We start from the raw sequence: 14,368 nt of genomic DNA, 5'->3' as shown, positions 1-14,368 counted from the left end.
ATCAGTCTCCCCACAGCTGAACTGTGTCCCCTCTAACTAAGCTTGATGATCAACCAATCCCCAGATTCTCGGACAGCCCATTCAAACCCCACGGGGCGCCCTGGTGATCCAATCATGACCCGGCCTCACCATCAAACTCTGCTCAACCACGAGGCACCCAGGGCGTCTCATGCCAGCAACAACAACAACAAGGCTATTCCAACATTAATACTTCGTGTCCGAATGACTATAAGTATGCGCCGGCCAGCTTGCGATTTTTTTGGACTACAATAAGCCAGCACAATCATCACAGCCTCCTCTATCTCAACTGCATCGCCATACTCATCATGGGCTGTTTCAAGAATAAAACGGAGAACAAAGATGCCGCAGAGAATACTGTCGGGCCTGAGCTCTTAAAGGTACCCTCTAATTTATTCTACTCCCTTGTTTCTCCAACGTGACAAGTACTGACTGGCCTAAGGTTCTTCCCCAGACGGAGCTTCCCTGGTATCGAACAAAGCATCTCCTTCTCCTCAACCTGATGCTTCTTATCCCCCTTCTGAGTTCCTCCGCCGTAGGATACGATGGTAAATTCTTTAGCCACTCATGTATTCGCCAGCTAACAAGATCTCAGGGTCTATGATGAACGGTCTCCAGACACTCCCGCAGTGGCGAAACTTCTTCAACAACCCGCCTCCTCCCGTCCTCGGCGCCATCAACGCAGTCTACCCCGTCTGCAAGATTCTCGGTTTGGTTCCAGCAAGTACCATCTCGGACAGATTTGGACGCAAGGTGCCCATCTACATTGGCCTCGTATCGCTTGTAATTGGGCCGGCTATCCAAGCAGCATCGATCAATCTTCCGATGTTCATCGTATCGAGAGGTCTTATAGGCTTCGCTACTGTCTTTCCTCAGGTCGCCTGCCCCATCCTCGTTTCCGAGCTGTCTTACCCTACCCACCGGGGTAAGGTGACTGCGTTGTACAATACCTTCTTCTACTTTGGTGCTATCGCGGCTGCTTGGATCACCTATGGAACTTTCAAGATGCAGTCCACCTGGGCTTGGCGGTGCCCCTCAGCGCTTCAGGCAGCTATTCCGTTCCTTCAGCTTATGTTTATCTATTGGGTTCCAGAATCTCCTCGGTAAGTGTTAGTCCCGGAGATATATACAGGTTGCTAACAAATTTACGTTACAGATGGCTCATTGCCAATGGGAAAAAAGACCAAGCCATTGCGATTCTTACCAAATTTCATGCAGGCGGTCAAGAAAACTCTCCACTTGTTGCGTTTGAGATCACTGAGATCGAGAATGCTTTGGCACTTGAAAGGAGCCAAGAGTCATCAGCCTCGTGGAAGACGCTCGTCAAGACGGCCCCCATGCGCAGACGTACCCTTATTGCAGCTATCCTGGGCTTTTTCAGTCAGTGGAACGGCATTGGCGTTGTCACCTATTACCTGTCTCTGGTCCTCAACACCATCGGTATCACGGCCGCCAAGGACCAGGTTCTGATCAACGGCCTCCTCCAGCTCTTCAACTTTGCCGCCGCTGTCTTTGCTGGTGCGCTTATGGTTGACAGGTTTGGACGGCGAAGGCTCTTCCTCCTTGCTACGTCGGGGCTTTGCCTCAGCTACGTGGCTTGGACAGCACTCACGAGCTATTTCATTAGGAGCCACGACGAAGCAGCCGGTCGAGCCGTGGTGGCATTCATCTTCGTCGCTTTCTTCTTTTATGATGTAGCTTGGACACCACTCCCTCAAGCATACACCATCGAGATCTTCCCTTTCTTGACTCGCAGCCGAGGTTTGACCACTGCACTCACGTCTTCGTACATTGGCCTCATTAGCGCTCAGCTGATTAACCCTGTTGGCTTGGCTGCTCTTGGCTGGAAGTATCATATCGTTTTCTGCTGCATCCTGGCTTGTCTTGTTGTGGTCATTTATTTCTTGTTCCCTGAGACCAAGGGTCGCAGCCTGGAACAGATTACGGAGCTTTTTGAGGGCAGAAGTGTTAGTGTGGATGCTGAGGAGATTATCAGCAAAGGAAAGGTTGGGGTTGTGTATGAGATTGAGACACCAAACAAGGTCTAGGGCGCAAAGCTTAAGGAGCTTTATGTACTTCTGTCAAGGCTTTTTAGCTAAAGAAGAAGAAGAAGATGTAGCTCATAGTAGTAACTAAGCATTCTAGGCAATCCTATTCTCGCTGAATGGACTTCCAGAGTCGCAGACGCAGTTCGCCATCTTGGTTCTACTTGACCTAGTATCGTGAAAATTAGCAGTGCTGCGGTTCTTAGCACCAAGATATGCGGTCCCGTGTTTGACATGGTGCAATTGTATTCGGCTCTTACGCGACAAAATCATGAGGTTAAAAGCGGGTTCGGTTTAGTGATGAACATTTTGAACTTGATGTCATTCTATCCGGGTTCTTGTGAAAAGGTTATGTGGTTAAAAGAGGCTTCAGCCCCGGCGCACAAAAAAAGAGCACATAGAGACAATACACTCTTGGCGTTTGATGGCGCTTAGGACCTGATTTTTGGCTGAAAAACTAAATATCACGATGACGGTATAGAAAGAGCCTGCTTTCTGCTTTCCCGTCCAGGGAGACGGGCTGGTGGCGGTTGGCGACAAGATCAATTGGAATTTCGGAGTAATTAGGATTGAGGTTTTAGTTGGACGGAGCCTAGTGGGTGGAGTTGTAAATGGCCCAAACAGAAAACCATCAGGGTAGCAAACCAAGAATATTTAAGTAAGAACCCTTATCAGCATTATAGTATTGATTCAAATTATCCTGAGCTGACCAAGTTTAGAATCTCGTATTCAATTCGCAGTCCAACATGTTTCAAGCCCGTTTCAAGTCAACATCGCGAGCTCTCCTCAACTCGCAGCGCTCTCCAAGATTTAGCCTCAATCTACGACACTTCTGTGCTTCTCCATCTCATTCCCAGCGCCTCCCAGTTCAGATCTCAGGCCAAGGAAGCGGCACCATCCAAACCATCTCTGTCAAAGACAAGCCGTACAAATTCTCAACCGACGCCCCCAAGGTCATCGGCGGTCAGGAATCACACCCCTCACCTATCGCCTACACCCTCGCTAGCCTCAGCTCGTGCAACCAGGTCACAGGCGCACTTGTAGCCAAGGATCACGGGCTCACGCTGGGCAAATGGCGCGTCCTGGTCGAGGGCCAACTACCCACTGCGGTGTTCGTTGCAGGTGAGCAGGGTAACCCGAATTGGGAGAGCGTGGACTTGGAGGTGTTTGTACAGACTAGTGCAGGCGATGCTGCGTTCGAACATTTTGTTGCCGAGGTTGAACGACGATGCCCTATCGCGCAGCTTTTTAAACGCAGTGGTGTGGCGTATAAGAGCACGTGGATTAACGAGCCGCTATGAGAGCTAGCGTGCGCTGTCAGTACCTGAAGCCTTGTCCAGGAAACGTGGGAGAAGAAGTCTAGGGAGGACGCATAGTGTCGGTTGGATAGAAGCAGGGACGGGCTAAGGGGTCACAACAGGTCAGGGGACTATGAGATTACGCATGGAGGCAACAGACATTTAGGGTAAACTTTCATGATACAGGATCAATTTACCAGTATGAATCAAGTGCATCTACATGTGATATTTGGTAATATCATAGTCATCGCTGTTGCGCTTTGCCTCGTGCAACACGGTATACCATGTGCCTACCGCCTATGCATGAACTCACGGATTATTTCACTGACAAGCGTTTGAATATTAACTATATAGGTTAAACGTCTACAAATGCTAATGCCTGTTACTCATGCACCCGTTTGGTCTTATATAACCTCTAAAGCTGCGGGACTAAATCTTTTCTTGGCTGCTCGACCTCGCACGTCTCATCGCACGCCACAACGCATACCATCTTTCGGTAATCAGTATAAACTACCTTGGCCATGCCTTTGCCAATCCTCCCAATCCAGTTTGGCCTGAGTTGTACGAAATCCCTTGCTAGTTCCGCTCTTGCAACTACCGGCCCCACAATGCCGGAGCCTTCACCCACATCACGGCGTTTATTTCAAACTGCCGCGCAATTAGGCCGCGTCTTTTTGACCAAACAGACGTAAAGATCTTCACGGCAACACCACGTAGACCATAACATGTAGTAGCCATAGTGGATTGAATAGGGAACCCCTGTTGTCTTGGCAGAATAAATACCCCGTTGCTTCCATGGACTATTCAACCATCATTCCTCATTGTCTCAGAGTCAGCGCAAATGTTGCCAAGAAATATTTTCCCTCTTCTCACAGTTTCAGCTGTTGCTGAAGTGCATTATCTGTTTTCTGGCTTCTTTTCTGGATCGACAATTGCCGGCATTGAGTTTGACGATGAAGCTCTTTCCTTGAGCTTAGTGAAGAACATCTCTTCCGCATCCGATGACGGATCGAAGTGGATTGCACTTGACGTAAGCATTGCTCAGATACTCTATCTGTGTCAGAACTTATCAGAAACTTTAGGCTCGCAAAAAGAACTTATATGTCGGTACCACTGGGTACTTCCAAAGCTACAAGATAAACAAGGAGCTTGATTTGACCTATAAGAACAACGTCAGCTTGTCTTCGGATTGTAAGCAGCCCTTCCCGATACCGATGCCCGATTGTTATGCTCGACGTGTCCTCTGACCACTTATACACAGGCAACAACGCAAACTTCATCACCGCATCAACCAAGTCACCCTTCGCAGTATTCGGAACACCATATGGCGGAGGCTGTCCAACAGTCGCCATATCCGTGGACAAGACCGGCACGCTCCAGAAAGCCTTTGCAAATGCGACTTATAACACCAAAGGCGGTGTTCACGGAACCGCACTGAGCCCCAAGAATGATTTCCTGTACTCTGCCGATGACATGGGAAATGCAGTCTGGGCTCACTCGTATGATCGAGAAAGTGGCAAGATTGAAGAGGTGCAGTATCTTGCTGCCGACGAAGGATCGAACCCGAGACATTTAACTGTTCACCCCAACGGAAAATGGGTGTATGTCGTTTATGAGGAGGCTAATTCCATCGCGGCATACAAGCGGGACACAAAGACGGGGAAACTCGAGTTTCGCAACGAGACCTACAGTTTACTTCCTTCCGGTAGGACTGAGATACCTTCTCCATACCCCGCTAAGCTAACTATTTCTTTAGGATTCACCAACTCTTCTTCCTACTGGGCTGACGAGGTGCTGCTCTCCACACCTGCCGAAGGATCATCCCCCAAATACCTGCTCGCCGCCACGAGGTCTCGCAAGACTGGGATTTCCGGATATGTCTCTGCGTTTAGTCTAGATGCTAAGACTGGAGGTATCAAAGAGCAGCTGTTTCTACAAGAAACCACTAACAGCGGAGGATCTGCGAATGCTGTATCGCCAGCTTCATTCAGTGAAGATTTCTTTGCAATCACTGATAGTGGTTCGAACTTTGTTGAAGTTTGGAACATCATAGGCAAGAGTGCTGCGGCGGTTGCTCACCTGAATCTTGACAATGGGCCGGCCAATGTTGTATGGTATAGCTGAGTGTCATCGAGACAGGTCTGTAGGTGAACGGATTTCGGTCCTCGATTTGTGAACTCATGACATAGCGTCAGCAGTATGCCAAGTGACTCGTTGATAGCCAGAACTCACTTCCATTTCTTATCACTCGTTTTAGTCACAAATATCGTGATGAAATCACTGCTTATAAAAACATCACGTCCGTAAGGCTAAGTTCTCTCGGCTGATTTAAGCTCTCAGACATAAGTCTCTGAGGGTCGTAAGGCATGTAGGTTATTTGGATGAAATCGCAAGCATGCCAATTAGGCGTGCGGCTAAGAACTAAATGCAGAAGTACATGTACAACTTGAAAATAGATTTCATTCATCCGCTTCGATGATAAGGTCGACCGGAAGCTTCCTTGTTTCGCTCTCTTTGTACCAATCCATCATGTGTGGCCATACAGGAGGGTTTTTCGCAGGAATCGATGTCGATGTGGCATTCTTCAAATAAGCAGTATGTCGAAGTTTCTTCATACTAGCAGAAGTTTTGAATGTATTAAGAAATATGTGCGCAACCTCTTCTCCATTTAAAGGCACAGAGGTGAACCAGTAAGGGAATAGCGCACTGCAGTCGCCAAGCTCATGTAGACTTTTACCATCCACAGTTAGGATAGAGTAAGGGTAGATGCAAGGGTCTCTACTGATGAAGAGTACCTTTAGACTGCCTTTTGTGATAGCAGAGAGGCGGCGATCACGAAGTCTTTAAAAGTCATATCTCGTACCAAACCCTGGTTTAACTGTATAAAACTGATTCAATTAATAGTTAAAGCTTATAATATCTTAATAAGATATATTAAGTTAATATACTAGAAAATACTAATTAACTTTAGGCTTCTAAAAGTAATATATATATAGCCTCTATAAAGATAAGTCTTTTAATTAAAATTAAAATAATATACTTTTGTAATAATTTAATTAATAACTTTATTAATAGCTATTAAGATATAAAAAGCTAGTTTAATTTATTATTACTAAAAATAAATAAAATTCTTATATAAAAAAATATAAACTATAAATTATAAAAATATCTTTTATTTTAAGTAATAAAATTACTTTATAGCTATTAATTAATAGCCTATAACTATAATATAACTATAAGAATAACTGGCCTTTTTTAAATTTATTAATTAAAAACTATAGGTCTCTCTAAAGGCTTATTAAAAACCTTTTTAAAATATTTAAGAAGTATCTTTTTTTAATTAATAAATAATAAAAAGGATAATATTATAAAGATTAAATTAATAATTTTTAATTATTACTATTTTACTTTTAGGTTTAAAATAGGCTTTTTAAAATAAATATTTCTTATAAATTAAAGAATATAGCTAAAAAAGCTAATTTAAAGAGTTAAAAGACTAAAAGAATGTCTTTTTAATAAGACCTTTTTAATAAGCTTAAAAAGTAATAAGTATTAGCTTTAAAGCTTACTTATTAAATATATAATAATATAAAGAAATAAATAAATCTAGCTTTTAGAATAAGTAAATAGACTTTAATATAGAAGCTTAATTTCCTAGATATAGCTATTAATAAAGTTATATATAGCATAAATAAATACAGTTAAAATTACATTAAGTTCCCTTAAAAAGGGGTATAAAACTGATAATGCAGTATTTAATAGATGAATTTTGGCTACTGAAGTAGCTCACCTGAGCTGCCTTCATTCAAACCGAAGCGCTGCCATACCACTATATATCTCTCCATGCTCACCAAACTCCTGCATCCTGTCTAGGCTTAGTTGTTGTTGATTACCAGGAAACCACCACCTGCTGGGAAGATGCGGTCTCCATCACTCAGAACTGTAGTACATCTATACTTTAGTAGACTTTTTTCTACTTACCAGACTCTGGCTCTCTATCATGGACTGTCAATTGCTCTTACTGCCAGTAGAACAACGCGTGATAGATAGACACAGCATTCCAACTCCGGACACTTCAGTGCAGATGGCTGTCACATCATTTTCAACGGTAGGCAGACTTATCTCTATCCGCAAGTAACACTGACATGTTTCATTAGAACCCACGGCTTATTTCTTTTTGATATCATTGATATGTATTCTACCAATAATCAGACTTCATGGTTCTGTTCTCTAATTCCAAACAACTAAGCCGCTACCGCCAGTTCACTACCATCTGTTATGGCTGGCAGTATAGAATACTACTTGTATTGATTAAATCTTTTAGTATGTGTCCTCAGTTTGTCTTGAACATAGGCGATATCTCTAAGAGTTAAGTTGGCATGAGGAGATGAGTGGAGACCTAAGTTCCGTCTCCTCATTTGAACTCTCAGTCATGATTCTTCACTGCAAATCATAAATCTAGCTTATAAACAAGTTCCCTGGAGAAATTGAGTTGGGGTTTGACATAGTGTTGAACAGAGATTACAGAATAGGGCTGAGATAAAGCCAGGCTGGGATTTGATTCATAGCTGAGCTAAGAGTAGTCAAGTATTGAGGCAAACATGAGCTGGCAATTGAGACTGAGTTAAGCTGAGGTTCAAGATAAGAGTTTAGGTAGATGAAGTTGAGACATGGCTGAATTAGCAAGTGGAGCTGAGATCAAGCTGGGGAAGAGACAGAATTTGACTGGCAACTTGGATGCGGTCAGACTCAGCGCTCAGGCAAAGCTTAGGTGGACCACTAAGTTGGTACCTGGGAAATGGTAGAGTCTGGAAGTAAGCTCGGAGTGAGGTTGGGAATTGAAGTACTTGATCTCAAAAGGGCAGGAGTTGGATTTTGTCCAAGGTAAAAAATGGTTGACAAAATATGGGAAACCTGGCATGGACAGACCTGAAATGGTGGGGTGACCACCTTTGGTGGGGAATTGAGATTTTGAGGTAGTATGCCTCTGTATAATTCCCATCCTCTGTCCTCCTCTTTCTGCGGGTCGTTGAGTTCCCAGCGAGGAATGCCAGGTAGAGTTTCTCGCATGGTGTTAGTATCATGGTCTCCTGCCAAGAGAGATGGCGAAAGACATATGAATGTGATTCAACATAAAGACCTTGAGAAATGATGAGCCGTAACCGAGACTAAGGGTGTCATGCATGAATCCCTTGATGACCCGATCTTCTACATTTTCAGCCTTGAAAGCGTCGAGTGTATGCCACCAGTTCACTTGGCAGCCAGGGTGTTGTTTACCGACAATTTCAACCTTGCGGATCATCCATTCGAGGGCCATGTCGCTCATCTGCAAGTCGTCATCTTGAAAAGGCTCGTCTAGATTATCGACCTTGGTCCCTCCAAAAATGTACTTCCAGCGCCGCCAGACTTTCAATCCTGTCGGGATAGCCGGCCAACCTCTGCCGACGTCACCGTGGCTACCAGAAAAGAGGGTATAACGGTAAGCAAGACGGTCTAGACCTAAATAGCCTTAACTAATAATTATTCTTATAATAGGTATATAAGCTTATATCTTAATAAGTATTTTTAATAATATTAATTTAAAGAATTATAATAGTAAATTAAAATAGCTATTTTATTTTTTAAAAAATATATTTAAAGTTCTCTTTATATATTAAATATAATTATTATTAAATAGGCTTATAAAGCTTATTTTAAGTAATTATATTAAATAATTAATATATTACTTAAATTAACTTTAATTATAGTGTTATTTTAAGTTAATAGACCTTATAGCTAATAGCTTATATTATATACCTTATATATAGCTACCAGGAAACCAGACTTCTCTGATGTCTTCTTTTTCGGTACCCTCCTTTTTAGGATCCTTGGTTGCAGCTTTGACACGACTGTTGTCGGTGTCCGGTGTCCGGGCTTTCTTGGTGACGGTCTTGATGTCTTGGGCAAGGAGGGCGGGCTTGAACTTGACACGATGCTCGTCTACAGCTACAGCATGACGGATGTGGTGTGCTGTTCCTGTTACATCCACCGGGGCAGGGGCACTTAGCTCAACCATGGCAACAGATCCGGAGATCGTTCTCCAAGCCCCCTTCGAGACAATTTCTCCCCAAAACAGGAGCCGAAATATTGATATTCCCAATCAGCAAGACACTAGTTAAGCGGGGCGCGTCTTAAATTCAGCGTTGCAAGGGGGGGGGGGGTTGAAAATACGCGGGGTCAGGGAATGGTTGGATGAGAAAAAGTGCCCGCGAGCCTGGCCGCCCAATTACAATCTCGGTCATTAGCCGCACCTGAGACGGGCGGCCTCCTTGTAAATCCTCCCAGTTGCTCACTTATTTTCTTGCTCCTCTCACAATTCACCCAAAAATGGAGAACCAAGTTGTGGCATTTGATGGAGAGCTTGACTCTGCCTCAGATTGCACAGGCAAAATCATCATCGACCAGGAGGAAGCCCATGTGAGTATTCCCAATGGAACCCAGCTTGGGGACACTTTCTCAATCCGGCGCAAAGTGGAATCCTTGAAGCATGGAGATATCTACGATGTGAACCATGTCGCGATGACCGAAGTCGACATGGAGACAAGATACCAAGCGAGAGCGTTCCAGACCCACGGTCTATTACCAAAGCTTGAAGCACATATCCGTCGTACAATCAGACGGATGTCCCGAAGAACGGTTCTTCGCACCACTTGGGGTCAGCTTGAGGTGGTTGTCTTCAAGGCAGAAAAGCTGGACAGATCTGAGAGCAACAACCCTGTCCAAGCAAAGTCTGAAGGCCCGAGTTGCCCGCCACCATCTGAGCCGGCATCTCCAAAGAGGACAAAGAAAACATCGGCAACAAGGAAAGAGTCGGAACGACTTCGGCAGCAATCTCGCCGAAAAAGAAACCTCCAAAGAAAACAAACACAAAACATGTCGCCTCAGGACAAATCGATTCAAACTGAACAAGGGTTTGGTCTTAGCCTCCTTCTCGACATCGATCCGGATGACATTATCTTTCTTCATCGAATCAATCACATAACCTCTTTCAGACCAATATGGAGCTCCTGGGATCTCAAGCAATATCTTGAAGCACGGTGCAAACGGACCGTAACGTCTGACGTTGAGAGTTGGTCGGATATGATTAGGCACGAGAAAGTGTACCTTCATCGACAGAGGAATAAATTCACAGCAATCATGGAGAAATGCACGAAGTATATTTTAGAGAATCGGGCCGCGAAAAACCACGGTGGGAGGTTTTTGCCTTGTTTATCAATCTCTCAGGAGCTAAGGGCTCAGAAAATTTTGTTCCTGCAGCGATATATGATTTTACTTTCTGGACTTGGTGCACTGGATTTTTTTTTTGGCCTGGTCAAACTGGGAGTATCAGTCACCTCTGCGCTCCGTTAAGTGAATCTTATAGAACAGGACCGCGAGGGTAAATTGAAGAATAAAGATTTGGCTATAGGAAATTTAAAGAAAAAAGTGTTTAATATCCGTATTGGGATGGCATAAAGGCTTGTCAAGGCATGCTTCAGGCTTAAGAAACGTGTTTTGGGAAGTAGAATGACTTCGGAAGCTCACAGTGATGATGGTACTAGAAGTTAACAGGATTTAGGAGTTATGAGAGCATTAACAGTTCCGTTGAAGTCCCATAGATCAAGTTCAAAGTTGATGATGTTTAGAGCTAACAAAAGACATACATGATAGGAAAGGTTTCAGTCTACTATAGACTAATCTAATAAAATTAGGAAAGAAATTCATCACTTTAAACCCGAGTCTTTAAGATAAAGAAGGTTTATAACCACAAGGCCATGTCCAAAAAGTCAAAGACTAAATATTAGCAATTCCTACCAAAAAGAAGCAATAACTATGAAGATTTTCCCAAGCCTCCAAGTATCCAGACTAAAAAGAAAATTCTTTCCTTTCCTTGTCCATCCTTTCCCTTACTCTTCTTTTCCTTCAAAACTAGCCCATACTTTCCCACAAATCCAAGATCCTCAAAACCATAAAAATAGCCACGCTAGCATCCGGTGCAAATTGCATACCAAAACCATGAAAAGCATATCCAAGCGTAAAGAAATAGTTTCCTTTTCCATTGTAGCAGACCTCGACCGATCTCAAACCGGAAGAGGTTATCCATAGCCATCCCATCAAGGGATTCCTCGGATTAAGAAGTCTTGCTTCTTGGGTCTTTCTGGTAGTCGAAAGATTTGTCGGTTCAGTCATCGGCGAGTGACTTGCCTGGGTCTTCACGACCTCTAACAGACGAAGTGCTCAGGACCAGATTGACTAGATATGATCATTCATCATGTGACAATTGGGCTTAGATCCTCCGGATCAAGACAGGACTTTCCATATTCCTTCCATTCGTTGCATTCCCAAAAACACAAGCCATGGCAGCAAAACTCCCACCACCTATTATCCATCGTAGCCCGTTGCCGAGCCTATTGTCTGTCGTAGTGCGCAGAGGTAAAAGTGAATAGTGTACAAGGGCGCATGAGGGTATCTCCATCTGACAAAATCGCAGCGCGATGTGAAATCCGGGATAATAGGTTGCTAGTGTATTTGGGATTGCAACAAGCTGGCACTGACTCGTCAAGTGCTTGCTCGACTTCGTGTGGAATCATCCAGCCAGGGATGTTCTTCACGAAGGCAGTCGTGCAGCATCACTTGTCAAAAATTGCTTTCTTCTCCACTAAAGTTGTATGTTCTCTCCTTTATTCATGACTCCTCTTGGGTCGACCAGGGGGGCGCGATTTATCACATGTGCCGACGTGGCTGGATAGCTCCTGGAAGCTCTCGACAGCATGTCCACATAAGCACGCGTACAGGCTAAGGCGGCCGCGGCACTTTGGCGACTGAGCATGTGCGCGGAGGCGATCTGGTCGAAGAAACTGTTTCCCGCATCGGCATCGGTATCTTTCCAGCGAGTGCGCCGAGCTCCGCAGGTGGCGCTCGAAGTCGACTCGGCGGCTGAACCGGCAGCTATGCTTTCCGCAGCTATAGGGCTTCGAGGAACCAGAAATACTTTGACAGTGCGAAACTCTATAATGGTCGGCTAGTGCAGATAGCTGATTGAAAGCCATGGAGCATATCTCGCAACTGTAGCGCGAAAGTGACAGTTGCGGAGTGGCTGGATTGCTGGCGCTCGCAAGCGTCGATGGTGACTGTGACGAGCCAGAAAGGCTACGGGAGAGAGATGGTGGTGATTGTGTTTCGTTATCAGAGGGACTGGAAATGATGACTTGAATAGGAGAAGAAGTAGATTGAGTAGTTGGCAACATTTGAGGAGAGTCGTAGCCTTCTAGATTGCCAAGAGGGACGTCGCATTCGGCAATACCTGACGATTCATCGCACAAAGTATCGCGCAGTTTGGAGGTCTCCAACTCTTCATCTAGATAGGCTGCTATGGACGGAACGATGTTGAGTTCCCAGTCGAGATCGGGGTTGTCAGGCCCATTGTGATCTAGGTGATGATCATAGTGGTTACTCTGTATGTTAAGCGCGCCGGATCAACCGGCGCCTTAACAACAGCGTTAGATGTTGAGGTGAATTGCGGTAGCTCACGAGAGCATTGATTTGACCAAATTGGACAACGATATCCCCGTCGCAAAAAGGTCAGGACAGCAAAACACAATATTTTCAATAGAGAGTCATAATAAACGGCAATTCATAACAGCCCAGAAGTTGTAGACACAGCCCTGTTTACAGCTGAATACGGAAAGTCAAGCGCGAAGCTCGCGCTGAGGCGAATTGGGGGTAAGAAAAGAGAGAAAAGGAGGGGAAAACGAATGAGGCTGTGGGCGGTTTCTTAAACCTGCCAGGTCTGTTCAGCTCGACCGTAGCGCCCTACGGCTGATGACATGTTGAGACACTGGGCACATTTTCTGATTCGCTGTCACCTATCTCTATCCTCGATTGTGGGTAGTCCTTCGTGGGCACGTTTTTTGATTCGATGGTGGTTTAACCCCGCCACTCCCCTTTGAGAACGCCATGCACTAGGCCTAACAAACTTGGATGCTTACAGTTTCCCCAAACCTGGCGGTGCTATGATAAGATACATTGAGTATGCCTTATCTGGACTATGACGTCTCGAAGAGAAGATCGAACAAGTTGCGCGGTCAGAAGAGGGTCTGCAGACCTGGGCAGGGGTCCAGCCAATCAAGAAAATAGATGCGTCCCCCCCTCAATATTGTAGGTCTGCAAACCATGTAGAGATCCTTAGGTAAGAGCAATGCGTTGGTATGGGCACTTTTTTTAAGTGGCCAAAATTACTGACATATCAATACAGACAACTCTGGAGCTTTCGGAGGCTAAACTAGGGTATCCAATGGGGAAATGTGCCCATTAAAGTCTCTCATGAAATGGTATGATGAATTTGCCTTGGTGACTGAACATCCAATCCGAAAACGTGCCCTTAGGAGAAAGTCATTCATCGGTTGTCACTTCTATAAGATATTACCGCAGTAGTTGTATTCAATGTTCTCTGGTTTCATAAGTAGATTGCTTCTTATTTAAAATTACTTGCCGCGTGATACTGCTTCAACAATTCTTGATGTTTCTACACACCATCCAGTTCTATGTTTTACTCGAAACCTTCTGCTTTTATACCCAAATCCCAGGCATCAAACCCTCAACCTTTACTCATAATAACCCACAAGGCCGAACGACAGATTAAAAAAGAATTAACTAAACAAGACATCAACATATTCGTGCAATTGCTGTGACAAAAGGAGCTAAGATCATGGAGAACTCGGACAAGATAGGTTAGTCTTGAGCGACAAACAACAAAACATACTTCAACTAACAACAGTAAGTAGCAACATCAACGCACGGTATCACAAGCTACCAGATGTTGCGGTGGGCAACAGGGAATGGGAAGTCTGATCCTTGGAGTCCAGTCTCAAGTATTGCTGGGTTTCAGCCCGCCGATATCACGCTCAGTATCAACTATACTGAGGTTCAGAAGGAGAGTACCAAAGCTACAGCTGGCTCAACTACCAGTCAGAAGTAGGCTTCACATAG

The 14,368-nt window shown here is 44.6% G+C and overlaps 6 protein-coding genes across 6 annotated transcripts; 4 read left to right on the top strand and 2 right to left on the bottom strand.

The window, feature by feature from the left end:
• Positions 1-326: 326 nt before the first annotated feature.
• On the top strand, positions 327-2,066 carry FMAN_14411 (uncharacterized protein; the record flags this gene model as incomplete). Its single annotated transcript, XM_041825101.1, has 4 exons — positions 327-398; positions 461-566; positions 614-1,121; positions 1,175-2,066. The coding sequence occupies 4 exons, from the start codon at positions 327-329 to the stop codon at positions 2,064-2,066; spliced, it is 1,578 nt and encodes a 525-aa protein (XP_041690515.1).
• A 743-nt stretch (positions 2,067-2,809) lies between these two features.
• FMAN_14410 (uncharacterized protein) lies at positions 2,810-3,364 on the top strand (the record flags this gene model as incomplete). Its single annotated transcript, XM_041825099.1, has 1 exon — positions 2,810-3,364. The coding sequence occupies one exon, from the start codon at positions 2,810-2,812 to the stop codon at positions 3,362-3,364; it is 555 nt and encodes a 184-aa protein (XP_041690514.1).
• An 838-nt stretch (positions 3,365-4,202) lies between these two features.
• On the top strand, positions 4,203-5,485 carry FMAN_14409 (putative carboxy-cis,cis-muconate cyclase; the record flags this gene model as incomplete). The annotated part of the gene is made up of 4 exons (XM_041825098.1): positions 4,203-4,391; positions 4,444-4,552; positions 4,623-5,066; positions 5,118-5,485. 4 exons carry the CDS (start codon positions 4,203-4,205, stop codon positions 5,483-5,485), a joined length of 1,110 nt encoding a protein of 369 aa, XP_041690513.1.
• A 2,956-nt stretch (positions 5,486-8,441) lies between these two features.
• FMAN_14408 (uncharacterized protein) lies at positions 8,442-9,416 on the bottom strand (the record flags this gene model as incomplete). The annotated part of the gene is made up of 2 exons (XM_041825097.1): positions 8,442-8,860; positions 9,173-9,416. The coding sequence occupies 2 exons, from the start codon at positions 9,414-9,416 to the stop codon at positions 8,442-8,444; spliced, it is 663 nt and encodes a 220-aa protein (XP_041690512.1).
• A 311-nt stretch (positions 9,417-9,727) lies between these two features.
• Positions 9,728-10,750, top strand: FMAN_14407 (uncharacterized protein; the record flags this gene model as incomplete). The annotated part of the gene is made up of 1 exon (XM_041825096.1): positions 9,728-10,750. One exon carries the CDS (start codon positions 9,728-9,730, stop codon positions 10,748-10,750), a length of 1,023 nt encoding a protein of 340 aa, XP_041690511.1.
• A 1,288-nt stretch (positions 10,751-12,038) lies between these two features.
• On the bottom strand, positions 12,039-13,208 carry FMAN_14406 (uncharacterized protein; the record flags this gene model as incomplete). The annotated part of the gene is made up of 3 exons (XM_041825095.1): positions 12,039-12,343; positions 12,372-12,834; positions 13,161-13,208. The coding sequence occupies 3 exons, from the start codon at positions 13,206-13,208 to the stop codon at positions 12,039-12,041; spliced, it is 816 nt and encodes a 271-aa protein (XP_041690510.1).
• Between the last annotated feature and the right edge of the window lie 1,160 nt (positions 13,209-14,368).

This window comes from Fusarium mangiferae (genome assembly GCF_900044065.1).
Source record: "Fusarium mangiferae strain MRC7560 genome assembly, contig: FMAN_scaffold020, whole genome shotgun sequence".
NCBI lineage: Eukaryota > Fungi > Ascomycota > Sordariomycetes > Hypocreales > Nectriaceae > Fusarium > Fusarium mangiferae.
The sequence above is the reverse complement of the archived record's forward strand: the minus strand, read 5'-3'. Positions and strand labels throughout refer to the sequence as shown.